General features: G+C 38.4%; 3 protein-coding genes across 3 annotated transcripts; all 3 read right to left on the bottom strand.

Moving 5' to 3' along the window:
• Positions 1-255: 255 nt before the first annotated feature.
• On the bottom strand, positions 256-1,221 carry LOC309859363 (olfactory receptor 6C2-like; the record flags this gene model as incomplete). Its single annotated transcript, XM_082719998.1, has 1 exon — positions 256-1,221. The coding sequence occupies one exon, from the start codon at positions 1,219-1,221 to the stop codon at positions 256-258; it is 966 nt and encodes a 321-aa protein (XP_082576124.1).
• Positions 1,222-8,522: 7,301 nt separating this feature from the next.
• On the bottom strand, positions 8,523-9,952 carry LOC309859362 (olfactory receptor 6C4-like; the record flags this gene model as incomplete). The annotated part of the gene is made up of 1 exon (XM_082719997.1): positions 8,523-9,952. The coding sequence occupies one exon, from the start codon at positions 9,950-9,952 to the stop codon at positions 9,011-9,013; it is 942 nt and encodes a 313-aa protein (XP_082576123.1). The 3' UTR covers positions 8,523-9,010.
• Positions 9,953-19,391: 9,439 nt separating this feature from the next.
• OR13A1 (olfactory receptor family 13 subfamily A member 1) lies at positions 19,392-24,973 on the bottom strand. The gene is made up of 2 exons (XM_082713715.1): positions 24,843-24,973; positions 19,392-20,885 (listed from the first exon to the last, which is right to left on the bottom strand). Exon 2 carries the CDS (start codon positions 20,871-20,873, stop codon positions 19,887-19,889), a length of 987 nt encoding a protein of 328 aa, XP_082569841.1. The 5' UTR covers positions 20,874-20,885; positions 24,843-24,973; the 3' UTR covers positions 19,392-19,886.
• Positions 24,974-27,958: the final 2,985 nt, after the last annotated feature.

The raw sequence follows: 27,958 nt of genomic DNA, 5'->3' as shown, positions 1-27,958 counted from the left end.
TATACTGGGCTCTCCATAAATGTTGTGTGAATTGAATTCATGAAAGACCACTGAGTAGAAAATCAAGGAAGAGATTCTTCAGCATGATATAGAGAACTAAAAGAAATTTTCAAAGAGTGCAAAGTATTGTATTGCAAAGTGATATAGTACCCAGATGGATGAAAATTAGTATAAACTAGATCACCATATGTAGAATTCTATAGAAAATATTTCTGCAATTGTGGGAAATTGAACTAGAAGACCAAGAAGTTCCACTTAACCACCAAAGCTCTGTTTCTGTAACCTCAATCTCGATAGAGCATCCCTCAGAGCCCGATGGACCTGCTTGTTCCGCAGAGTGTAGATGACAGGGTTGAGCAGTGGGGTCACCACCGTGTTCACAAGGGCAGCCTCCCTGTTGGAGTCCAGCCTGTTCGTTTGCTTTGGTTTCACATATATGAACACACAGCTGCCGTACATCAGAAAGAGAACCATGAGGTGAGAGGAGCAGGTGGAGAAAGCTTTCTGTTTCTCCTTGGCTGATGGGAGTCGCAGGATTGTGACTACTATGTTGCTGTATGCAATGGTGGTTATGATAAGAGATGTTATAAGGATAAACAAAGCGAGGACAAAGGTCAACATTTCAGTATGTCTGGTGTCAGAGCAGGAGAGATGAATCAGAGGGCCAAGGTCACAGAGAAAGTGGGGGATGACATGGGGGCCACAGAAGGACAACTGGAAAACCTTCACTACCAGCCCAGTGATGAGAGGGAAGGCCAAAGCGAAGCAGGCAGTGACCAGGAGGAAGCAAGTCTTCGGGTTCATGATGGTCGGGTAATGCAGAGGCTTGCAAATGGCCACATACCGATCCAGAGACATCACTGCCATGAGGAAGAAAATTATTGACCCAAAAAATAAAAAAGAAAAGGCCTGTATGAGACAAGCAGTAAAGGAAATTGGTTGCCTTCCCAACAGGAAGATAGACAGCAGTTTAGGAATAACTGAGGTGATAAAACAGCATTCAGAGAAGGAGAACGTGCTGAGTAAAATATACATTGGTGTCCAGAGCCGATGGTCAACCCAAGTGATGATGATGATCACCACATTTCCTGAGATAGAGGCCAGGTATGCCAGCAGATGGATCAGGAAGAAGACATTCCCTAGGGCCTGGATGGCAGGAAACCCTTCCAGAATGAATTCTTGGATTGTTGTCTCATTCCTCACCTCCATAGTGATCTCCATTTCTCTATCATCAACTCTGCTGGATCTTTCAAATAGAAAATGTCACCACCTGATACGCTGTGATTAAATAGGTAAGTCGATTCATAATTTGTTAATTAAATTAGAAAAGAAATTCCTTTGGATTTGTTCTTTATTAAGAGTTTTTTTTTTAACGAATGCCTTGGGATGTTTTTTGTGTAATATATATCACATGCCTCAACCTTTAAATTTGAATGTAGAAAAGAGTTATCAGAATGAGCCTAGAAAATATTGTTATGGGGGTGCCTGGGTGGCTCAGTGGGTAAAGCCGCTGCCTTCGGCTCAGGTCATAATCTCAGAGTCCTGGGATCGAGTCCCACATTGGGCTCTCTGCTCAGCAGGGTGCCTGCTTCCTCCTCTCTTTCTGCCTGCCTCTCTGCCTACTTGTGATCTCTCTCTGTCAAATAAATAAATAAAATCTTAAAAAAAAAAAAAAAAAAAAAAAAAAAAAAGAAAATGTCACCACCAAAGAATAAAAATTTAATTAATGGCCACTATTAAAAAGCAATAAATACTACTTGCAGCTACAATTCTGAATGAGGAATCACTTTATATAATTTAAATGTTATATTATAAATTATTTTGAAATTTGTCAATTATTAAATTGTAATAATTGAATGTTTATTGTTCATTTTTGAAAATAATTTTTAATGTGCAACTTAATTTTTCTAGAATATATTTTAATAGTAGTCCATAAAGTAAACAATGTAAAATAAAAATTATTTGCAAATAACATATAAAAACAACAGATAACAGTGAAGGCTGTCATCCAACAGAGAATATTTTTATGGGGTCACAATGTTAATTTCTATACTTCAGGTAGCATATGCAATATATAAAGGCCTCCAAAGCACTGACTTTAGCCCTGTAGAAAAAGAAAGTGTGGGGGAGGGAGCCATTTTCCTATTAGCATGTTCCAAACCAGTTATTTTCCTGAAGTTGGCTCATTCTTAGTTCTTTACCCAAAACTTCAAGACTGAGCAGGAAATCTAGTTTATCACAGCATCTCATAACTACCCAGTCCTTGGGTTTAAGAGAAACTATGTCTAAAAATGGGAGTGACGGATGGTTGCCTGACTTGGTTGTTCAGAATCAATGAGAAAACATTTAAATGTGCATCAGTTTCCCTCTCACTTTTATACACCTGGCAGAACAGATTTTCTGCTATTAGTCATATTACCTTTTAACGTTGTTTTCTGGGAATATTTTTGTTACACTGGAAAATTTCAGTGTGGTGGAATTATAAATATATTCTTATTGTGATCACTATAGGAACATTCATTTTTTTCCTTTTTTAAAAGATTTATTTATTTATTTGAGAGAGAGAATAGAGAGCATGGGGACACAGAGAGAGAAGAAGAATCCCTGCTGATCAGGGAGCCCAATGCGGGGATCAATCCCAAGATCGGGATCATGACCTGAGTTGAATGCAGACACTTAACCAACTGAGCCACCCAGGCACCCGAGGAACATTTGTTTTTGTTTTTTTGTTTTTTTTTTTTTAGTTTATCAAGTATCTATAAATTTTTATTTTTTATAAACATATATTTTTATCCCCAGGGGTACAGGTCTGTGAATCATGCTTAGCGAAATAAGTCAAGCAGAGAAAGACAACTATCATATGATCTCCCTGATATGAGGAAGTGGAACATTTGTTTTTTTAAAAATGCCAGTGCCTAGCTGGAAGCCAAATGAATTGTCACGTAATCTTTGGGAAAGGATTCAGGCATATGTTGGAAATCAGTGCTCTAGTAAGTCACCATAAATAAATTGTGTTTTACTTAATTCTTTGACTTAGTTAAAACTACTACATTAACTATAGATGATCCGCAATACAAACTTAAACATAACCAGTCTCTGCTTTAAATACTTGACTTGTTAGATTGCAAGTTATTCCCATGGTCATGTACTCACCAAGACGCAGCTCATGGGAAACAGCTTCTTTGACAACGTGCTGCTTTTTTCTTCCAACAAACCAGGATCTTTCTTCAAAGCTAATGGAAAGGGGAGGTGAACTTTTGGGAATTTTTAAAGAAACTGATGAATGCCTATGTCTTAAATTAATAGGGAATTATTAAAGCATGTTTTCTCATGGAAGACAGAGATTTCTAAATTCTGGAAGATTAACAGTTATAGTTTTCCCCTATGGCCAATGGAATGATAAATCCTAGATCAAGACAATTGAAACTGCTGTAAAGATGCACAAGAATATGCTGATGTAACCATTTAAAATTCCTGAACAAATTTATATCCATTCTATGGGATACAATGACACAGTCCATCTTGAACATCAAATCTGGTGGGCTGTGCATCCAAAACAGAAGAGAGTCAGGAAATAGAAACAATAAATGTTACTTTCCTTTGGACCCTGTTGCTAGTCACTTTCTTATCAACTAGTTGCTTCCCACCTTTCAGAGTAGGTGAAGATCATTGAGGTCATAAATGAGAATATATTCTAGTGCCCTGATGATATATTTACCAAAGAATTATTTACCATCCCTCATGAGGACACACAGGGTTCAAAAGGACAAACTTCTGGAATATTCAAGATTCATTAGAGGAGTACCGAAAAAGGGGAGCACGAACTTAAATCACAACAGAGTCCCAAAGGACATTTAATTGTTCATATTTGGAAATTAGAAATTTCAGCAGAAACATACCCTAATTACCATTTCACTGCATATGGTGGCATACTATCACCATTCTCAGGACCCTATGCAGTCCTTTGTACAAGCCCTTAAAGGTATATTTGCCGTGAGTGCCTTAGTGTTACAAAATTTACAAAGTCCTAAATTACATATGTCAAAAAAGACAAGCTTAGGCATCAGAAAGAATGTTTTACAATTGCCTTCACTTCTTTTCCTTTTTAATCTGGTATTTTCTTTAATGAGGTATAATTTATACACTGTAAAATGCACAAATTTTAATTTTAAGTTAATGATTTTCTACATATGTAAACATCCAAGTAACCACTGCCCAAACCATAGAACATTCCCACCTCATCACAAGTGTCTTGTGCCCCGTCCCAGTCAATAGCCCCCATCAAGAGAAAAAAACTAAAGAACTACTTTTATTTCTGTCATCGAAATTTACTTTTGCCACCTCTTGAAATTCATTTAAATGGAACACAGCACATGTCTGGCTTTATTTTTCCTCGGATTCCTCAGAGTTTTCCATGCTGTCACATGAACCAATGATTAATTCTTTTGTATTGCTTTGTAGTAGGTCATTATCTATGTATATCACCTTTTTCCATTCTCCCACTGAAAGACATTTATGTCCTTTCCAGTTTAGGGCTACTATGAATAAAAACATTATGAATATTCTTCTACAAGTCTTTTTGAAGACAACATTCATTACTCTTGAGTATATGACTTGGAGTAAAGGTACTGAATTAATTATAGAATAGGTCTTAGCACTATAAGAAATCACAAAACAAGTTCCCAAATTGGATTTAGGCTCTCAATAGCAATACATGAGAATTTTAAATGCTCCATATTATCACATTGGTCTTGTAAGTCATTTTTAATTGAACACATTCTCTGTAAATTGGTTCAGTCACTATGGAAAACAATATGGAGGTTCCTCAAAAAATTAAAAATAGAGCTACCATATGATCCAGAAACTCTACTTCCGATCATATATCCAAAGGAAATGAAAACAGGACATTGAAGGATATCTGCACTACCATGTTTATCACAGCATTAGCCACAATAGCCAATATATAAAAACAGCCATCAGTGGATGAATGGGTAAAAAGTACATTATGTGTGTGTGTGTGTGTGTGTGTGTGTGTGTGTGTAACATGTATATATGCTTACATTATATATAATATGTATACATTATACATTATGTATACATATATACAGTATATATGCAATAAATATATAATACATGCACATTATATATAACACAATATGTGTATGTGTATATATGTAAATAATGTGTTATTATTAAGCCATGAGAAAGAAGGAAATCCTGACATTTCTGACAACATGGATGGTCCTAGAGGACATTATGCAAAGTGAAATAAGTTGGAGAAAGATAAATCATAATAGTCCATTATGTATATACCACATTTTCTTTATCCATTCACCCATCAGTGGACACTTATGTTGTTTCTGTATCTTGGCTATAGTGAATAACACTGCAGTGAATGTAGGAGTACAGATATCTCTTCAATATCTTCACTTCAACTCCTTTGGATATATATCCAGAAATAGGACTGTTGGATCATATGGTAGTTTTATTTTTTTATATCTAACTTTTAAACCTTTTTTTTAGTCAAATATAATTTTATACAGTGTTATATTAGTTTCAGGTATACAGTATAGTGATTCAATAATTCTATACATCACTCAGTGCTTGTCATGAAAATGTACTCTTAATCCCCGTCACCTATTTCACCAATCCCCCCACCTACCTCTGCACCAGCAATCACCAGTTTGTTCTCCATATTTAAAAGTCTGGTTTTTTGTCTCTTTGTTCATTTGTTTTGTTTCTTAAATTCCACATATAAATGAAATCATATGGTATCTATCTTTCTTTGAATGACTCATTTCACTTAGCATTATACCTCCCCCATAACTGGGTGATGGGCACTAAGGAGGGCACTTGATGATGAACACTGGGTGTTATATGCAACTGATGAATCACTAAATTCTACCCCCTACCTCATCCCTGCTGCCTCAAATGACAAGATTTCAATCTTTTTTTGTGGCTGAGTATTCCATTATGTGTATATATATATACATTTGTGGTATGTGAGATATATATATATAGCCATATAGAGAGAGATATATATCTCTCTACATATGTGATATATAGATATATAGATATATATAGATATATAGATATATATAGACATATAGATATATATCTATATATCACATCTTCCTCTTCTTCTTTTTTTATATCACATCTTCTTTTTCCATTCATCTATAGATGGACACTTGGGTTGTTTCCTATTTTAATTCTTTGAGGAAATTGTTTTCCATATTGTTTTCCACAATGACTGCATCAGTTTAGATTCTCATCAACAATGTACAAAAGTTCCCTTTTTCCCACATCTTCACCAATACTTCTTACCCTTTAATTTTTTGGATAATAGCCATTCTAACCTAAGCGTGAGATAATATCTCATGGTTTTGAGTATTTATCTGATGATTAATGATGCTGAAAATCTTTTCATATACCTATTGGCTATTTGTATGTCTTTGGAAAAAAATGTCTATTCAAGTCATTTGCCCATTATTTTACTTAGATTGTGTTTTTTATTATTGGTTTGTATCAGTTCTTTATGTAGTTTGGATTAGCTGTATGTGGCCCCAGATTTGGCCCTGACTCCTGTCACTAGCTTGTACCACTGGGCTCACCTTCAGGCCGCCCCCATAGCTGTGCACCCGCAGGCCAGAGCCCAACTGCCATCACCAGTTTCCATCGCCATGTACACTCCTATAGGGAGACCCTGCTGCCAAGAACCACACTATTCATTGTTCATTCTGGGAAAAATCATTGACAATGTGATAACTTGAGCAAAGGGAATATCCCAAATGTCAGAAAAAGAGATAAGCCTACATAAAAAAAAAAATACATGGAAATCTTGTTCTGTTAGTGGAGTAAAATATATTCTTCAAATTCTTACATAATTGCATGCCAGAATTCATAACACAGTCAATTATTATCCTTGCAATCACAGAATAATCAGACCAAACTATCAGAGTGGCCATTAATCAACCCATGTCAACAAACACCAGTACCAGGATTTTTCTTACAGTATTTTGTGTCCAAATCTATCCTTTCCTATGAAAATCTTGAATAACTAAATTACAGTTGTAATTCTCCCACTAAAATATCCCACTAAATATTCCACTAAAACATCATTTGCACAATGAAGGAAACCATTAACAAACAAAAAGGCAACCTACTGAGTAGAAGATGTTCACAAATACCTATCTAATATATCTAATAAAGGGTTAATATCCAAAATTTAAAAAAAAAAAAAAAAAAACCTTAGGGGTGCTTGGGTGGCTTAGTGGGTTAAGCCTCTGCCTTCGGCTCAGGTCATGATCTCAGGGTCCTGGGATCGAGTTCTGCATCGGGTTCTTTGCTCGGCAGGGAGCCTACTTCCTCCCCTCTCTCTCTCTCTCTCTGCCTGCCTCTGCCTACTTGTGATCTCTGTCTGTCAAATAAATAAATAAAATCTTTAAAAAAAAATCTTAAACATCCAAAAAATTCAAATAATCTGATTTTAATATTCATGACCTGTATAAACAATTTTCCAAGGAAGACATATACATGACCAACAAACACATGAAAGAGAGAGAGGCAAACCATAAGAGACTCTCACTACAGGGAAAAAAAACTGAGGGTTGCAGGAGGGGAGGTGGGTCGGGGATGGGGTAATTGGATGATGGGCATTAAGGAGGGCACTTGATGTACTGAGCACTGCGTGTTATAGTGAACTGATGAATCACTAAAGTCCACTCCTGAAACTAATAATACACTATGTGTTAACTAACTTGAATTTAAGTTTTAAAAAATGTCATGTGTGAACACACTCAAAATTTTAAAAAGGACTGTTTTCATGTTCTCTCTTCTAGGCTCAAATTCTATTTCTGTTACAGTGTGTCTCCATGTCATGTTTGGCAACAATAGAGTTATTTCACACTAGTACTAACAATGGTCACTCAGAGATTATCACATCAAACTTCTCATTCCACAAATAAAGATACTTATTTATAGATTTATTTGGAAAGACTCTACAGCCACCATTAGACTCCTTTCTACCTATGAATAGATTCATCCCATTTCCTTTAAATTTCCTATAGTAGAGAGACAATCTTAACTACTCAATTTCTTGTCCTAGAATTAATAATGCTTCCTTTCCTGTGGTACTCGTCATCAGGTCTTTAGTACTGATATCAACCTGGCAAACCAGTAAAACCAGTGGGAACTTTTGATTTCAACCAGAGACACTTATGTGTCTTCATTATTGTGGGAACTAGAATCATAAAGATTTATATTCTATTTATATAAAAACTGTGCACCAGGGCGCCTGAGTGGCTCAGTGGGTTAAAGCCTCTGTCTTTGGCTCAGGTCATGATCCCAGGGTCCTGGGATTGAGCCCTACATCGGGCTCTCTGCTCAGCAGGGAGCCTGCTTCTCCATCTCTCTCTACCTGCCTCTCTGCTACTTGCGATCTCTGTCTGTCAAATGAATAAATAAAATTGTTAAAAAAAAAAAAAAAAAAACTATGCACCATTGAAAACAATTGCATTGAGTCATTTCGAGTAATGTTTTAATATCATGACAGATACATGTACATATATGTCCTTCAAAAATCATTATAGTGAGACCATTTGCATCTATCCTTGAACCAATTTGATAATCTTAATTCTTGTGAATTCATTTTTCATCTCCATGCACTTACCGCAAGTAGACACTTGAAAACACACCTTTCCAACTTTGAGATTCCACATGCATCAAACAGAATCATGTATATGAAGCTTCTCATTAAAATTTGTTTAATCCTATTGAGCTAAAACTAGTGAACAGATATGAGAAGATAATTTCATTCAACATAAAAAAGAATGTTAGAGTTTTCAAGCAGGGGAATATATTGGATTACAAGATAAATTGGTCCCTATTCTAAGAATAAACAAGTAGAACCTCTAAAAACACATTTGCAAGTCTATATAGGAGATACCAGAAATAGGAGGGAGATTGAATTCGATGGAGAAAAGGCATTCTCCTCTGACAGTCTCCTGTTCTATTTTTGCAATCTAGCCCTGGACAGAGCATTCCTCAGAGCCTGGTGGACCTGCTTGTTCCGCAGAGTATAGATGACAGGGTTGAGCAATGGGGTCACCACCGTGTTCACAAGGGCAGCCTCTCTGTTGGAGTTCAGCCTGTTCGTTTGCTTTGGTTTCACATATATAAACACACAGCTGCCATACATCAGAAAGAGAACCATGAGGTGAGAGGAACAGGTAGAGAAAGCTTTCTGCTGCTCCTTGGCTGATGGTAGTCGCATAATTGTCACTACTATGTTGCTGTATGCAATGATGGTTATGATAAGAGATGTCAAAAGGATAACCAAAGCAAGGACAAAGGCCAACAATTCAGTAGATCTGGTATCAGAACAAGAGAGATGAACCAGGGGCCCAAAATCACAGAAGAAGTGAGGGATGACATGGGGGCCACAGAAGGATGACTGGGAAAGCATTATAACTGGAACCACCATGAGGACAAAGCCCAAAGCTAAACAGGCCATGACTAGAAGGAAACACATCCTTGGGTTCATGATGGTTGGGTAATACAGAGGTTTGCAAATGGCCAAGTACCGATCGAGGGATAATACAGCCATAAGGAAGAAAACAGTTGTTCCCAGGAAAAGAAAGACAAAGGCTTGTGTGAAGCAGGCAGAAAAGGAAATTGATTGCTTCCCTGACAGAAAGATGGCCAGCAATTTTGGAATAACAGTGGTTATAAAACAGCATTCAAAAAAGGAGAAACTGCTAAGGAAGAAGTACATGGGTGTCTGGAGATGATGGTCAACCCAGGTTATGGTGATTATGAGTATGTTTCCCATGATGGAGGTCAGGTATGCCAACAGATGCACCATGAAGAGAACCATCCCAAGGTGCTGGACATTAGGAAAGCCCTCCAGGATGAATTCCTGAACTTCTGTCTGGTTTCTTGCATGCTCCATCATTGACTTTCCATTTCTTCAATTCTATGAGCTATGTTGTAGAGTTTCATGACTAAAGAATAAAGAACTTTATTTTATTAAACACATAAAACAGTGTAGGCAAATGGTGGAGGGCAGGTACAGGCTTCCAGTTATGGCATGAATAAGTCACAGGAATGAAAGGTATAGCATAGAAAATACAATCAATGGTATTTTAATAGTGTTGTATGGTGACAGACGTTGCTATACTTGTGGAGAGCATAGCATAACATATAGAGTTGTTGAATCACTAGATTGTATACCTGAAACTAATGTAACATTTTGTGTCAACTATACTTTAATCAAAAAACTTTTTTTCAGGGCACCTGGGTGGCTCAGTGGGTTGGGCCACTGCCTCCGGCTCAGGTCATGATCTCAGGGTCCTGGGATCGAGGCCCGCATCGGGCTCCCTGCTCGGCAGAGGGGCCTGCTTCCCTTCCTCTCTCTCTGCCTGCCTCTCTGCCTGCTTGTGATCTCTCTCTGTCAAATAAATAAATAAAATCTTTAAAAAAAAAAAAAAACTTTTTTTCAGAATAGAAAAAATAAAAATAAAAGAGTATAATTGCAGTGACTGGATTTTTCTACTATTTTAAGCATTACATTTTATGTCTAATTGTTGCACTTAAGTAAAAGTAAATTTTTATCTCTGAATATATTTATGTTAAATTACAAAAAAGGACTGTGCATGTGGCTGCAAGTTTTCATAAAGAATAATGTAATTTTAAAAGTGTTAGTCATTCTTCTACAGTCTATTGACAAGCAGAAAAAAAAATCTTTCTTTTAGTAATATATCTGATCATTCATTATAAGGTACCATTCATATCATGCATTCACAGGGTAAATATTGTAAAAGGAAAATCATAGCTTTAAAAAAAACCAAAAACTTGTCATGAGTAGGTCATTCCACAAAAAAATATTCCCCAATGTTATCCTTAGGATTTGTCATCCATATTTGAAGTCATAACATCACCTGTAGGAAAACTTCCTTTGGTTCTAGGTGCTGCCCTCTAAAGTGAGAGAGCACTACAATAGCAAAGGGACACTAATTATATTGTTAGAGACACACATCAGCCATTTTCCCACAGAGCTTGAGACTAGTCAGTAAGAGAGGAGAGTTTTCCCTTCCTCCTGTGTTAAGTCGTCCATCTAAGGTAGAATATCTTCTGACTCTTTCAGTCCATACATTTAGGAGATAATAGCCTGGTGATAGAAAGAGAAATTGCATGCCTTGATTCTGGCAATTCTTTTTTTTTTTTTTTTTTTTGAGATTTTATTTATTTCTTTGACAGAGAGAGAGAGACAGGCAGAGAGGGAACACAAACAGAGGGAGTGAAGGAGGGAGAAGAAGGCTACCTGTGGAGCCGGGAGCCTGACGAGGGGCTCCATCCCAGGACCCTAGAATCATGACCTGAGCTGAAGGCAGACACTTAACAACTGAGCTACCCAGGTGCCCCAGCAATTATTTTCTGATTCATTCTCTCTTATATTGTCCACTTAAATAAAATATTCTCTGTTACCATTTAAATCCATAAACTTCTCTGTGTGAGCTTTTGTCACTCTGGTCAACTAGTGTTCATCTCAGATCTCTAAACTGGCTGGGTGACTTAGTCAACCCCCACTCTTTTAAGTATGTTAAATCAGCTTGAAGAGGAACAGACTCTGCTTCAAATCACAATAAACGAACAGCAAAATAAGCCAATCACACTACAGTCATGTACTCACCCAAACATAGCTCACAATAAGCAGAACTCAGTCTCCCTCTCTTTTACTCTTTCAATAAACCAAAATGCTGATCTAGGCACTTAGAAATGTGTGTGTTGGGGGGGGGGGGGTCAAGGAGAGCACTTGCATTTGAAATGACCCTAATTTGTCCTAGAGAAATGTTCAAAATGTGCATCATGTGTCCCAAACATGCTTCTTCATATGAAATCAGAATTTTCCAAAATTGGGGTAAAATGAAAGTTCCATGGCAATCTGGCCTGATGAAATCCTAGAAATCCTCGAAAAGAAAGGATTACATACATACATATAGTCCCTAGTGCTCTACTGGAATCTAAGAGTAAGTTAATCTGGAATTCCAAAAAACTTTTATACCTTCCTTGCAGGCTCTAGGTTACCCAAACTCCCATTCTGCTCCTGCATTAGCCACCACCAGCAAGAGACCCTGCTTGTTGGCAAATGCTCCAGGGCATAGTGGAAGACATTAACCTCCTCACTCAAATTGGTCCCTTCTAATAGTTCGCTTCTTAAATGCATTCCAGGGTAGTTATAATGCATTTTCACTTCCTGACTTCTCTAGGTTGAGGAGAATATGCATGTCATTGGAAGCTGAGATAAAAGTGAAATTAATTCTGCCCATCATATTCTTAGCATAGGAGTCTCTTGACACCACTCAGGATCCACCAGGACCAGTGGGCAAACCCCAGACACACAAGACCTCATTAGAATATAGAACATAGCTAGTTAGAGATCAATGTCCCTCTAGGATCCCCAGTGGCTACTAATTGGGCATTGTTGGAAACAGAAAATTGTAATACAAAAATCATACCTACCTTTTCATTATATGTGCAAACACAATAATATGGACTCCCAAATGTCTATTGTCCTCCATAAAAGTCTTCAAAAATAGACTGCATATAATCCTCCCAGATTTTATAAAGTCCCAACTTCATAGTGCTACTAAGGTGGAGTTGAAACTCAAGTGGGGTAATTTAGAGCCCTGCCTCTGGTAATAAAGTAAAGCTCTCCCTTAATCTCCAAAAGCAGTGTCAAAGAACACCAGACAAAACACCAAGTTTAAAAAAGAGCTAAATGCCCAGGTTTCAGTTGATAAGAACCTTTCACACCAAGAGTAAGGAAGAGTTCAACTTGAATGAAAAAAAGACAATGGACACCAACATCAAGATGCAAGAGATATTACAATTATTGAACAGAGTTTGAAGGAGCCATCACAAAATGCTTCAATGACCAATTACAAGCATGCTAGGAACAAATTTAAAAATAGAAATTCCAGCTAAGAAATAAAAGGCATAAAGAAGAACCACATGGAAATTTTGGAACTAAAAATATCATAATTAACTTTTTCCTTAAATTCAATGGATGGGGTCAACAGCAGAATGCAGGAGATAAAGGAAAAAAATTAATGAACTGAAGAAAGAATAACAGAAATTACCCAAATGAAAAACAGAAAGAAAACAAACTGGGGAAAAAAAAAAAAAAAACAGATACAGCCTCCTGGATCTGTGGAACTATAACAAAAGATCTAACATTTGTGTCACTAGAATCTGAAAAAGAAAAGAAAAAGAGTGGGGCTAAAAAGGGACTTGGAAGAAACAAAGGCTGAAAACTTCTCAAATTTGGCAAGCAATATAACTTACAAATCCAAGGAGCTGAATAAATTCTAAATAGTATAAATCCAAAGAAATCCACATCAAGACACATATTCAAACTTCTGGTAATTGAAGAGAAAGAAAAAGTTTAGAGCAGCAAGAAAGAAACAACACATAACCCATGGGAAAGAACAATTCAAATGACAGTAAATTTCTCATCAGAGACCATGGGGGCCAGAAAGAAGTAGCACAGTATTTTTTCAAGCACTGAAAGAAGAGTATTGCCAATATATAGAATCCTACATCCAGTAAAAATATCCTTCAGGAATGAAGGGGAAATAAAGACACTCTCAGATGAAGGAAAACTGTAAGAATTTCTCACCAGCATACCTATCCTAAAAGAATGGACAGAAGTTCTCTGAACATAAAGGAAATGATATCCAGAGCAACCACTAAAACTACTGTGCAAATACATACACTTAAAAGCATTATGGATAAATCAAAATTGAATTATTGTACAATGTTCAAGTAACCCATATGAAGGCAGGAAAAAGAAAATATGGAAATGAAAAACAAACAGAAAACAAAATGTAAAATGGTGGACTTAACCCCTAAAACATCAAAATGTGAATCGTCTAGCTATACCAATTGAAAGAAATATAGATAAAATAGACTGAAAATCACAACCCAACTATATGATGTCCATAAACACTCACTTTGAATATAACGATAGAGGCTGTTTGAAAGTAAGTAGATGGGAAAAGATTTTCACACAAATATTTATCAAATGAAGGCAGGAGTGGCTATATTAATATCAGACTAAGTAGACTTCAGAGCAATAAAAAAACCAAAATCAGAAAGGGGCATTACACAATGATGAGAGCATCAATCTACCAAGATAGAGTGATCCAAGATATGTGCACCAAACAAGAGACCTGCAAAATATGTAAAGTAAAAACTGATAGAACTGAAAGGCAAAAAAAAAAAAAAAAAGATAGTCAACAATTACATTTGGATGCTTCACCATCCCTCTCTCAACAATTAATAAAACAAAGCCAAAAAAAATCACTAAGATGTAGAAGAGCTACCATCAACTATCGGGTTCTAACCAACAATTATAGAACACTCCACCAAGAACAAAGAATAAAATAAAAGCTCTGAAAGCTTTTATTTTAATAAAAGCTATTTTATTTTATTAAATAAAAGCTTTTATTAAAATAAAAGCTATGAATGAGGTCAGGAGAAAGTCCTCTAGAGCATTCAAAGAGATTTCTCTCCAGCCCAGTTGTGCAATGAGGAACATGTTGACTTTTTTTTTAAAAAGATCCTTAGATCTGTAAGAGGAATCCTGAAAAATTCTTAACTCTTATAATAAATACCACCTAAGATCATCAGAAATGTCAACAAAATCAGAATTACGGTCTCCTAGCTCCTGGGGCAGGATGGGCTCTGGCTCTTGATCATCTGTCAAATGTCTGAGACAGAAATTGATGGAGTATGGCTTAGATCTGTCAGGGTCTGAAGCATTCCTGTGAGCATAGGAGCAGCAGCAGCAACAACATTAAAGTAAACATCCACTGAATGGAAGTCTCCATCAATGTCGAAGTTGGGGAATAGAAACAGTATCAGACAACTTTACAGAGAAGATTTAATGTAGGAACTGGTTAGACAAGTTATGGTGGACCATAAGGGCATGAAGCAAATACTGAGGTGATACAGAGACAGCAAGTGCATCTCCTAGGACTGGAGGAACCAAAGACAAAGATTAAGGCTGTTGTAACTGAGAAGCCCAGAGAAGGAATTCCAGTGAGCTAGGTCAGAGATCTCTGTTGGGTGTGTGTTTCCTGGGTAGCCCTCATCTTCCTGTGGTGTGAAGAGATTCTATAGAGCTAGGTCTCAGGCCCGTGAGGAATAGGCACCTCTCAGAGAGTGCTGCTTCCTCAGGATCTTGAAGGAGAGAGGTCCTGCTGAGCTGGGATTCAAACCTCTAAGTAGGCAAAACTTGTGACCACAGGACACTGTTTTTGTGAGGCTAGTAATGGTACTCCTGCAAGTGTGAAAACTGCAGCCAGCTGCTGCCCCAGGGCCCAATCACTGCTGCAGAGTTAAAGAAAGAGTATTACAGCAATGCTGTAATAAAACAGAAAGCAAATGGAACAGAACAAGTCCTTTCTGCCTCTAGCAGCTCAGTCTTTCTCTAGGGCTCCCTCTGGGCAGAGACTAACAGAAATCCTTCTGCAAAGGTGAAACATGGTTTGCAGAACCCCTGGCTCAGAGTTCCAGAGCTGGGGTTGGCACTGAGAGATAATTGGTTAATAATGAGCCAGTTGTTGCCCAAGCAACTCAAGACCTCCCCATCTAGACTAGTTCAAGCAGCTATCCCAGCACAGTGGGAAGCAGAAGAATGTGGTTGTGTTTCCTGGCATGTAGACCCACACAAAAGTTATGCTGTGTAGATTAATTAGCATCCCAAGGAATCTGAGTGGAGAATGGATTATAATTCGGTCTCTGAGTTTTTCCACTATCCAATACAGGAAACATGGATGACAGTTTTGTTTTAAAAAACACACATTTATGGGGCTACCCAATCACCATAATTCATTCTAATCCAGAAAAATGAAGTATTCTGATGGGTCTCATTCTTCTCATAAGCATATCATAACCTGTACAAGTCTACCATGGCCTGTCCAAGAGTACAAGTGTTAAAGGTGGAAAAGGCAACATGTGGGAGCACATGACAGTAGATCAACTCAGCATCACACTACCAATAGATTCAGACGCACATGTTTGGGAAATCCCAGCCCACTGAAGTCCTGAGGTTTGCTTTATCCGCCCCCCAAAAGAAGACAAAGCAAGAACTAATCATGACTTGGTCCTCAAATCTGACATGAATCCAATGTAAAGAAGCACTCTCTTCAAAAACCCAGATCCTCTCTTCATCTCATGTTTCTCTAGGAGAATGCCAGGTGTACTCTCTAGCTGAGCTGTCAACATAGTATGACCAAAATATGGTGCCTAGATGATGATCTAAGGAGGCTACTGGGCTCACTCCAATGGGTGGTGGAAAACTAAGGACTAGCCCTGCCTCTGGCCTCTGTAGCTCCCAGATGAGGTGGGCCAAATAACCTTTTGCTTGTCTTTGATGAAAGCAACCCCTCCAAACTCCTAAGAGAAAGGAGGATCTTAGATTAAATTTAAAAAGATAACATAAGAATCTGTTCCATGCAATGGGAAATTAAATGGGACAGGGCTTCTGTAATCTTACGCATCCCTTTCTCCAGAATAAATGCCTACCCCTGCCAAACGGGCCCCTGAGAAATCACATCTGGGGAAACGGCTCAGGTTTCTCATCTCTGTTAAGTGATAGACATCACCACACCAATTCAGTATGCCTGAAAAAAAAGTTATTAGGATCTAAATCTGTGTCCGCTGCTGAGACCAGTTGCTCCATTTCAAAACACTTTCAAAAAGATTGCTCTTCCAAACCCACTGGTCAGACAGGAGTCGCCGCAGGTTTGCTGCTTGTTAACAAAGTCCCTTGTCCCAACCATGGACAGTGGCAGAAGGTGGAGTCCATGACAGGTTCTAATACACTTTGGTGAATAAGAGCATCTGCTCTGGATTCTTGGAGCTGTAGCTGAAATCCTATCTCCACCTCCCACTCATTGTAGAACTTGGGTGTATCACCTAACCTCTTACAGTGTTCCTGGAAAACCAAAGATAAATTATGGCAGTACTTAGTCTCAGACCTGACACACAGAAGCTACCTTGGCTAGAGGCAGTAGTCAGTGGTGGAAGTGGCACATCAGTGACTATAAATCCCAAAAGTGAGAGAGACTGGTTGGTTGGAGCTCAGTGGTTCTCACCCAGAGATGATTTTGCTCTCTCCTCACCTCCAAGGAGATCTGGCAATGTCTAGAGACATTCTTGTCTGGAGTGGTTCTACTGACATCTAGTTGGTAGAGTCCAAGGATGCCGCTAAATTTACTATGATGTACAGGATGGCACCTGCCATGATCAACAAGTTCAAAGTTGACAAACTCTGGTATAGTGGTACCCAAAGGTCAATCCTAAACTGAAGAAAAAGGAAAGCCAATATAAAATACAAGACTAGAAGTACCTCATTGTCTGGAGCCAAAGGACAGGAATGTGGCTAAGACTTCAGTTCATAAAGCAGCCTCCAGGGGTACCTGAGTGGCTCAGAGGGTTAAACCTCTGCCTTCAGCTCAGGTCATGATCTCAGGGTCCTGGGATCAAGCCCTGCATCAGGCTCTCTGCTGAGCAGGGAGCCTGCTTCCCCCCCTCCTCTCTCTGTCTGCTGCTCTGCCTGTTTGTGATCTCTCTCTCTGAAAAATGAATAAGTAAAATCTTTAAAAATAAATAAATAAAGCAGCCTCCATGGAGGGGGAGCTGGATGGATCACAGCCCGTATCTTACCTCCATCCTAAAGACCCTTTATCAAAATATGGCTTTTGGTGCTGGTGAACTAATCTGGTGTAACACTTACAGAAGATCTGCTTGAGTCAGGGAGGCTAAAGGGGTAAGGGCTTGTGGTTGGAGAAACATCTGAAGAAAGGATGAGCCTCCCTTGACTGATAGACACTCTCAAATACAAAAAGCAGAGAAATGGGTAAATCAGAAGTTCTAACAGTTCCCCTTCTGTGGCTCACCAAAGAACTGATAATGTGAAGTCATATCAGCCGATCATAGAAAATGCTGCCTGCTGGATACCTGTGGCATCATGAGTTTGTCTACACGAAATCACAAGGACTAATTTTAAGAGATAACATCTGAGAAGCAAGAGCTGCATCTCTGTCTCAGCTAAGAAAAGCAAATTTGCTGCTGTAAAAAGGAGCCACCAAAAAAATTGTCAGGTAGGACAGGAAGGCATCTAGAGATGTTCTAGAGAAAGGATGATCTAGAGAAGATAAACTCCAAGCAAGACAGTACTCTGGCAGGGAGGGGTGCTGACCTGGACGTAGAGTTCACAGAGAGAAGGACCAGTTACTCACATAGGGCTGAGAGGGACAGAACCTGACACAGGGCTCCACTGAACAGGGAAGAAAGTAGTCTGAAAACTAAAATGGACTGTTTGCATTTGAAAATTTGGGGCCTGAAATATGAAAGGCTTTAGGAAGCTGGGAGAGAATCCACTAAGGAAATGTGGATGATCTATGAGGAGCTCCATCTGGCCTTTCCTGATAAGAGCTGGTCTCACTCATGACCTGAGGCTCCCTAAGATAAACAAGATCCACTCTACATCAGATACCACCAGAATGGCTTTTTTCATTTACCCTTCTCAATGCTGCTTCTCACTGAGTCTTAGCTGAATCCACTGTCATCCCTGCAGCCTCTTTCTGTGTGGTTGGATCATCTTAACCCCCACCTACCCTTTCCAGCTAGCCACCACAAACATCACCCTGAGGCAGGCAGGGGTGAGGGGCTGTGACATCCAGACCTCCTGGGCTGCTCCTGCCCTCAGCAATAACCCACCACAATAAAATCTTACACTTAGACAGCACTTGACAGCATTGTCTTCAGTTCTCTTGTTTGGTCTTGACAGCACCTCTGGGTTATTTATTTTCCTCATTACACTTAGAAGGAAACTACAGCTGAAGTGAGTTGAGTGCTCTGAAAGTCTGAATACGAATCCAGATCTTCTCCCCAACCAGTGCAGGGCTCCTTCCACATTGCATTCATCTTTGTACATCCAGACCACACCTTGGAATGCAACACTCTTTATGTCTTTTCTTTTTATATTCACCATCATGGATACTGCTATATTCTTAAATTGATTTTTTTAAAGATTTTATTATATTATCTCCCTGATATGAGGAAGTTGAGAGGCAATGTGGGGGGTTTGGTGGGTAAGAAAAGAATAAAAGAAACAAGATGGGATCGGGAAGAAGACAAACCACAAGAGACAATCTCACAAAACAAACTGAGGGTTGATGGGGGAGGTGGGTAGGGACAGGGTGGTGGGGTTAAGGACATTGGGGAAGGTATGTACTATGGTGAAGTTTGTAAACCTGGCCATTCACAGACCTATACCCCTAGGGCTAATAATACATTATATGTTAATTTAAAAATTATTAAAATTAAAAAATATATTTTATTTATTTATTTGACAGAGAGAGACATCAGAGAGAGAATTCAAGCAGGGGGGAGTAGAGAGGGAGAAGCAGGCTTCCTGTCAATCAGGGAGCCCGATGTGGGGATCAATCCCAGGACCCTGGGATCATGATCTGAGCCAAACACAGACGCTTAACGACTGAGCCACCCAGGCGCCACTTAAACTCAATTTTCTGAGTATACAGATCAAATGAGCTTTGTTTTATCAAATGAGTAATGTGTTTTTAATCACTCAATGATCATTTAAATGTTTTTTTTAATCATTACAAAATGTAGAAAATATAAAAATTACAAGATTACAAGAAAGCAAGATGAATAACAATAATGGCTCTTCAAGTCATTAGAGAATCTATTAGTAACCACACTGAGTCATTAGTGGTAGTTTCCAAAACCTTATTCACTGGAGAGTCGCTGAAACCATTGTGGACTTCAACAAAAGCTTCAGAATACAGCAATTAATTTCTGGAGAAGGCAAAAAGCTTCCTGAGGGCTGCCTTGACCTCCTTGTTTCTCAAAGTATAGATGAGGGGGTTGAGTGTAGGGCTCACCATAGTATACAGTACACCAGCCAACTTGCTCTTCTCTGCACTATAGCTGGAGACTGGGCTTATGTAGGCATAGAAGACAGCAGTATAATACATGCACACCACAATGAGGTGGGAGGAGCAGGTGGAAAAGGCTTTCTTCTTCCCCTCTGCAGTCCGCATCTTGAGGATGCTAGAGATGATAAAGCCGTATGACACGATGGTCATCAGGAAGTTCAATATGCCATAAAATGCATCAGCCAGGACAATCATGATGCTGTTCACATAGGTGGAGCTACAGGAGAGAAGCAGCAGAGGAGGGACCTCACAGAAAAAATGGGTAATGACATTGGGGCCACAGAAATTTAACCGTAGCATCAGCCCCGTATGGATGGCTGTGTTGAAGGCACAGAGCACCCATACACCTATAGCCAGCTTGCAGCAGAATGCCTTGCTCATTGTGGTGCTGTAATGCAGAGGATGGCAGATGGCTGTGTACCGGTCATAGGCCATGACCGTGAGGAGCAGCAGCTCAGAGGATGCAGACCATGTGAGGAAATAGAGCTGGGCCATGCAGCCCCCGTAAGAGATGGAGCTGTCCTTTGACAGCAGACCCTCCAGCACTTTGGGCATGATGGAAGAGGTGCAGATAATATCCATAGTAGCCAAGTTGAAGAGAAAAAAGTACATGGGGGTATGAAGCCCAGGATTGAAGGTGATGGCCAAAATGATGAGAATATTACCTATGAGAGCCACAGAGTAGAGGGAGAGGAAACAGCTGAATAAGAGCACATGGTATTCTGGGTGCTCTGAAAAGCCCTGCAGGATAAATTCTGTTACTAGTGTCTGGTTATTCATGGTTCTTGGGCTGAGAGGGGTTTCCAGGACTATCAGGTGAATCTCTACCCACAGCTTCATGTGATTTCCAGGCTAAAGAGAGAAATGAGAGGTATTCTAAAGCAGGCTGCTATCATTTGATTCATGCCTGACACCATGCCATGAGAAATATTATACAGATGTACTGGGATTTATTAAGGAAGAGAAATGTGCCAATAGGACATTAGGCAAAGGGCATGAACATTTAGCTCATAAAAAGTAAGTATAAATGACCAATTAAATTCATAAAGTGTCATTCAACCTCAAAGAAATGCAAGTTAAATCAACAATCCAATCTTTATGAACCATGATTTGGCAAAGTTTGAAAAGCCTAATTTTGACGAACAGTAGCATGGGTGCCAAGAGGCAGGCCTTTTAAAATTCATATTCAATATGAGCCAGAACCTCCACTTCTAGGAATTTAGCCTAAGGAAATAATTAAGAGCATCTTCAAGGTGTCATCACAGCATTATTTACAATACTGAAAATATTTATAATATATTTATATTTATATATATTTATCTTTATAATGTATATTTATATATATTTATATTTATAATATAATACTGAAAATATTTATAATACTGAAAATGCAAAAGCAACTATACTTTTAAAGGTCAGTATATTATGATGTATTAATATAGCGTAATGCTCTATACCTATCAAAATGATGCTTTAGAAGGGTTTTACTGATGCTTATAAAAATAGAAAGAAAAGATTTCAAAAGTAAAAACAAAGAAAACTTAAAAGTAGTGTATACAAAGGGATCTCATTTTGAGTTTAAGAAAAAAATCTTATGGTTGTATATACACCTGGAGCAAAAAACAACAGGTGAATGGCAGTACAGAATTTGAATAGTGGGGATAAATTGTACTTGATTTCATTTCTTTGCCTTTGCTTCTCTGTATTTTCTGATTTTTCCATTTAATAACCTTTCTAAAAGTCAGAGCTGAAAAATAAATGCCCCCAGCTGGTTTCTTTGATCCACCTCCTCTCCAGACATTATCTTCCCTCTCATCTCACTCCTCAAAGCCAAAGCTCCAGCCACACCCAGGACCTCCCAGTCTGGCCAGATTTTGTGGCTTTGTTCTTGCAGCTCCCTCAGCCAGAAATGCTCTCTTCCTCATGAACCAGGTCTATCATCATCTCTCACCTTTTCTAACATCCCTTCCCTAGAAATAAAGATAAATCTCTCTCCTTTGTGACCCCTCAGGATTCTGTACTGACTTCTATCCTAGAACCCATTGCACATCACTTCACAGTATGGTCCTCTAAGACTGAGGCATTTTCCTCATGCATCTCCGAGCACCACTTCTTGTTCTCCAGATATGTTTGTTGAAATAATAGTAAGAAACAGTCCAGTAGTAATAAAAGCAGAGTGATTTCTATTCTCAGCACAGTGCACATTCTGTTTAAGATGAAATCAGCATGGTACCACATTTGCTTTTCCCTTCTTTTCAACTCTCTATTCATTAAAAGGGTTCATTTAAGTAAGATGCTCATTTTCAATTAAGAATTCTGTTTGGGTTTTTTTGTCAAACTTCAATAAATATATTTGCCACTGAAGTGTTAAAAGGTTTATACAAGATGACTAAATACCTATGATCGAGTCATGTCATCACTTTGTAAGGTGAAAATTATTCTTTGAATAGAAGAGCATAAAATTTTTATGACTCAGAGCAATAGGCTGTTTTAGTACAAATTCTGGTCAAAGCTGATGCAAATGACAGAACTCCATCTGCATCTTCCCAACAGCAAGGTATCAGGTCAACCCCATCACATTGCCGGAGATAACAACATATTTGTTTGGGACAAAAGTAGTGAATGTTATTTTTGTACAGTCAGGTTGGAGATCTGGAGATTTTATTTTCTCTCCTGGAACTTTACTGGCTCCTCAACATAGTCTGGTGGGTGATTCCTGTTTAACTCCAGGGATCACTGTGAGACTGAAAAGCTGAAGCAGGCTGAAAAGGGACAGTGTTGGATTTGCCCCATGGATGTCCCCCTGTAAGGTTTCTCCGCTTACCACTGATTGCCTCCCTAGGATTCTAACCACCTGACATCCCCCAGTCATCCCTCACAGACCACTCTGCCACACAGATTATAAGCCAGACATTCTTAAGGCTGTAGGCACACCTAAGAGGAGACAGACACCTCCATCACCAAACACTGAGCAGCAGTGTGTGGGTCAATCACACAGCCTGACTGGAGTACCAAAAGAACCTATTGGGAAGGAAACCTTATATCCAACCTTTCTCTTAACTCCAGAGTGAGGACAGAAAAATAAATAACTGAAACCTAAATGGAAGTTTTGAACAGGTGCTCAGCACAAGGAAGTGTCAACAAACTGATTCACATTCAGGGAACAAATTACCCCTCAGATAATTACCCTCTCACTATAATTTCCACGGCAGGTGGACAGTCTCCTCATCCAATTGGTCAACAGGAAGATCAAAGAATTTGGAAGCCAAGATTCTTTCTGTGAGAATGGCCATAAAATCTCTGTTGGACTTCAGCCAGTCACTTCCTCTTCTGAAAATAACAAAAAACCTTTCTCTCTTGAGGTCCATAGGGCATTGGCTTTTATCCTCATCAAGCATTACAGAATTATTACCAAAGTTGTGAAGGAAAAGGAAAAGATTTCACGTACCAATTGCCAAGTTTAAACATGTACTACATGCAGACTTCATGACTCTCCACATGTAGGGTGATAGGACAGTTAAACAGTGATAATTTTCCATGCTTACCAGACCCTCCGGCTTCAAAAAAAAGTTTCAAAAAAAAATAAAAATGCATCTTGGATGACTTGATTACTTTAAAGAAACAGCACAAAGTGTCCTCAAATCCCTGAAATTAAAATGTTCACTTCACTTCATTTTTCATAAAAATAGGTTGGATTTTTGTGAAAGATGATTTTTAGTGAAATTTTGTCTTAGTTCCAATTTATTGTTCATAATTCAAAAAGTGAAGAATTGTTGCTATTGTAAGGTATTCAATTAATAATGGGGAAGTTGATTACTTCTATTAATTTTATCTCTAAAGAAGTTTGAGAATTTTCAGACACCATATAATAAATCCAATGTTCATCTATTACATATGAATACTCCTATTGCAAAAATATTTTAAGAACAGAAAAATAAAAATCAGAAAATGCCAAAATATCAGATGTTTGGGCTTAAAGATGCTTTGAAGACAACCCAGTCCAACCCATTTTTTGTAAAATCACAGAGGCATCCAAGTGATTTAAAAAATCACAGAGGCATCCAAGTGATTTACCCTAATCACACAGACTATTAGTGACAAAGCTAGTGTCTAGTCCCAGGACTTTGGGATTCCAGCCTAGAATTCTTTGCCCTGTAATTTGCTGGTTGTCCCACTAAATCTCACTTTATTGAATGTCCAAAAAAAGTCAAGAAAAAGAGAAATCAACAAAGAATTTATATGGTTACTATTATGATTGAGGTATGAATGCAAACCCTAACTCTCAGCCAGTCTTTGCATTTTATTTAGTCTATTCATTTAGCAATCAAACAGTCAATTATCATATGGTTTCACTTATTTGTGGAGCATAAGAAATAGCATGGAGGACAAGGGGAGATGGAGAGGAGAAGGGAGTTGAGGCAAATTGGAAGGGGAGGTGAACCATGAGAGACTATGGATTCTGAAAAACAATCTGAGGGTTTTGAAGGGCGGGGGAGGTTGGGGGAACCAGGTGGTGGGTATTAGAGAGGGCACGGATTGCATGGAGCACTGGGTGTGGTGCAAAAACAATGAATATTGTTACGCTGAAAAGAAATTTTTAAAAATGTTTTTAGGCAAAAAAAAAATAGTAATAATACAGAGTGATAAATCTATAAATGTTAATGGTTATAGGTCAGCTAAATGAAAAATATCAGGTCTTATAAATAGTTAATGATAAAAATTAAGCATACTTAGAACTATGAGCAGAATGTTTCTCATCCATTTATATCACCCAACAGAATGAGCCATCTTCACAATACTCTTAATTACCTTGAAAAAAATTCTTCACCTTTGTGGAGCTAATGGATTTTATGTATAGCCATCCTTTCGCCATCAGTCATTACTGAGGTTGGAAACATGGTGACACTGAAGCAGTATGCAATCTAGGACAAGATCAGTCTAGATAAAAAGCTTTCTTCCCCTATTTAAGCTAATTGTGCCAAGAACTTGTGACTCATCTTCAGCAAAGTTTGTCACTGCCAATGGGAGACACCTGGGGACACCTTTTCTCAGCTATTATTCTAAGTGGACCCTGAAGGAGCAATTAAGTACCATCTTGCTGGGTGCCTGGCTGTCACTGGTGTTCAGACAAAGGCCAGTTCAGATTTCTGATCCAAATGTATATAAAAGGGTGTGAGTTTAGACAGAAAGCAGGACTAAAACTTTGTCCTAGTTCACAGAACCTGGGGCAGTCCAAACCCAAGTTCAGGTGCCCAGAATAATGACCTCACAGATATGGACTGGGCTGGGGAAGGGAGGGGTATCAAGAAGGCAGCTGTCATTTCTAGACTCCCTTCATGGAAGTCTAGAGCCATGAAGCAAATGTCCCCATGTTCACCAGCATAAACCTTCCCTACCAACAGCGCTGGCCCACTCACCATCTTTCACTCACATCTTGGCTCCCTTACCAAGCTATCTTCCCTTTCCCTGTCTTCATATTTTCTCTCCCTATCTAAATCCCAACCAGATCTAACTCTAACAACTCTACCAAGGCTTCTTTGACTTCCTGGAGGGGAATAATTACCCTCTGGTAAACTTCAGTCACATCTAGGAAATCCCCCACAAGCTTTAGTGATAATAAAATGAGTTTTTGGAGTCTTCACAGACCTAGGGTCAAATCCCAAGCCTGAAAGCTACTGGTTGTGTGACTTGGCGCAAGTCTCTTAACCTCTCCAGGACTTACAATTATAATAATAAGACTTACCTCATTATTGCAGTATCTAAAACATAAAAAGGGCTTGGTCATATTGTACTTCCTCTTTCCCCAGTGTGGCACCTGTTTATATATACATGTTCTTCTGTATGAGCAGAGAACAGGCTAGAAAGGACTATTACCTTCTTCCCTATGAAAAGGTCCTGAATATCGCTGACAATGCATAGTTGTTGATTAAGTGACAGATTAGTTTGGGTGGAGACTTAAATGGGTTTGTTATTTTTCTTTTAAGTAATCCCTTTTTATTATTTATTTATTTATTTTTAATTTTTAAATTAACATATAATGTATTATTAGTTCCAGAGGTGCAGGTATATGAATTGCCAGGATTCCACTTCACAGCACTCACTATAGCACATACATTCCCCAATGTCCATAACCCCACCTAGCCCCCTACCCCCAGGACCCTCAGTTTTTTTGTGAGATTAAGAGTCTCTTATGGTTTGTCTCCCTCCTGATCCCATCTTGTTTCATTTATTCCTTTCCTAGCCCCAAGCCCCCAACGTTGTCTCTCAACTTCCTCATATCAGGGAGATCATATGATAATTGTCTTTCTCTCATCAGGGAGATCATATGATAATTGTCTTTCTCTCATTGACTTATTTTGCTCAGCATAATACCCTCTAATTCCATCCACATCACCGCCAATGGCAAGATTTCATTTCTTTTGATGGCTGCATAGTATTCCATTGTATACATATACCAGATCTTCTTTGTCCATTCATCTGTTGATGGACATCTAGGTTCTTTCCATAGTTTGGCTATTGTGGACATTGCTGCTATAAACATTCGGGTGCATGTGCCCCTTCGGATCACTACATTTGTATCTTTAGGGTAAATACCCAGTAGTGAAATTGCTGGATTGTAGGGTAGCTCTATTTTCAACTTTTTGAGGAACCTCCATGCTGTTTTCCAGAGTGTTGCACCAGCTTGCATTTAAGGTACTTCAATCACTTCTAATTTTACTAAGCAGTGTGAAGTACTTAGAATAAACACTAAAGTAAATAGTTCGCAAATGGCTTTGAGACCTGTTACTTGAGTAGTTGTGTAAATTAATGTAAGTCTTTTTTAAAAAGATTTATTTATTTATTTATTTATTTAAGAGAAAGAAAGACCATGCTAGCACGTGTGCATGCACAAGTGGGGAGGCGGTGCAGAGGGAGAGGAAGAAGCAAACTCCCTGCTAAGCAGGGAGCCCAATGAGGGGGTTTAATTCCAGGACCCTGAGCTCATGACCTCATGATCCAAAGGCAGACATGCTCAACAAACTGAGCCACCCAGGTACCCTGAATTTATGTAAGTCTTCTAATCTCTCTGAATTCAATCTTTTAATCTATGGAATGCGAATAATAATATCTACCTTCAGGATTTTTCAGGACTCATTTTTGTTGTTTTTATGGATTATTAATTTGGTTATTTTATTTAATTTATTATTATTAATATGGAAACACAATATGGAAACAATTAAACAGGGCACAAGATTGTGCCCTGACAGCACTACACCCAATAAGGTTATACTTTTTCCAACAAAATAAAAGATACATAAACAAAAATTTCCTTCCTGGGATATTATGTATGTTAATGATATGCCACCATTCATGAATAAATGTGTTAAAGTTAAATTAAATGTGTTAAATTTAGTTAAATTAAAGACTCAACTCTTATAATTAACTGCTATAATAAAGAAACCCAAATATATGGTGGCTTAATATTTTCTTTTTTCTCAATAATCTGAAATGTGTATGAGTGGTGGGGTAGTTTCCAGACTGATGGGGTAAACTTGCCCCATCTCATCAAGGAATCCAGTTCCTTCCAAGTCAATTATTCTTGATTTCCTAGGCCATTATTGTCTTCAACTTCACGAAAGATTCCACAATCTCCATATTTCAACTTTTAGGAAGAAAAATGACAGGAAGCCTTAGGAAAGCAATTTATTTCAAGCAAGTGAGGCATATTTGCACACATAACGTCTGCTCACAGTCTATGGGCAAAAATTTAATTATATTGCCTAATTTAGCTACAAGGGAAATGTAGTCAAGCTGGGAAGTCATATAGGAAAAAGGGAGAGCAAATCTTTGGGGAAAAAATAACTATTTCCATAGACATACAAGAAGAAACTAAATAGGACAATTTACAAAAAAAAAGACTGGCAAGTCAGAGTGAAATTTATTCT

Source organism: Mustela nivalis (genome assembly GCF_964662115.1).
Source record: "Mustela nivalis genome assembly, chromosome: 2".
Lineage (NCBI taxonomy): Eukaryota > Metazoa > Chordata > Mammalia > Carnivora > Mustelidae > Mustela > Mustela nivalis.
The sequence above is the reverse complement of the archived record's forward strand: the minus strand, read 5'-3'. Positions and strand labels throughout refer to the sequence as shown.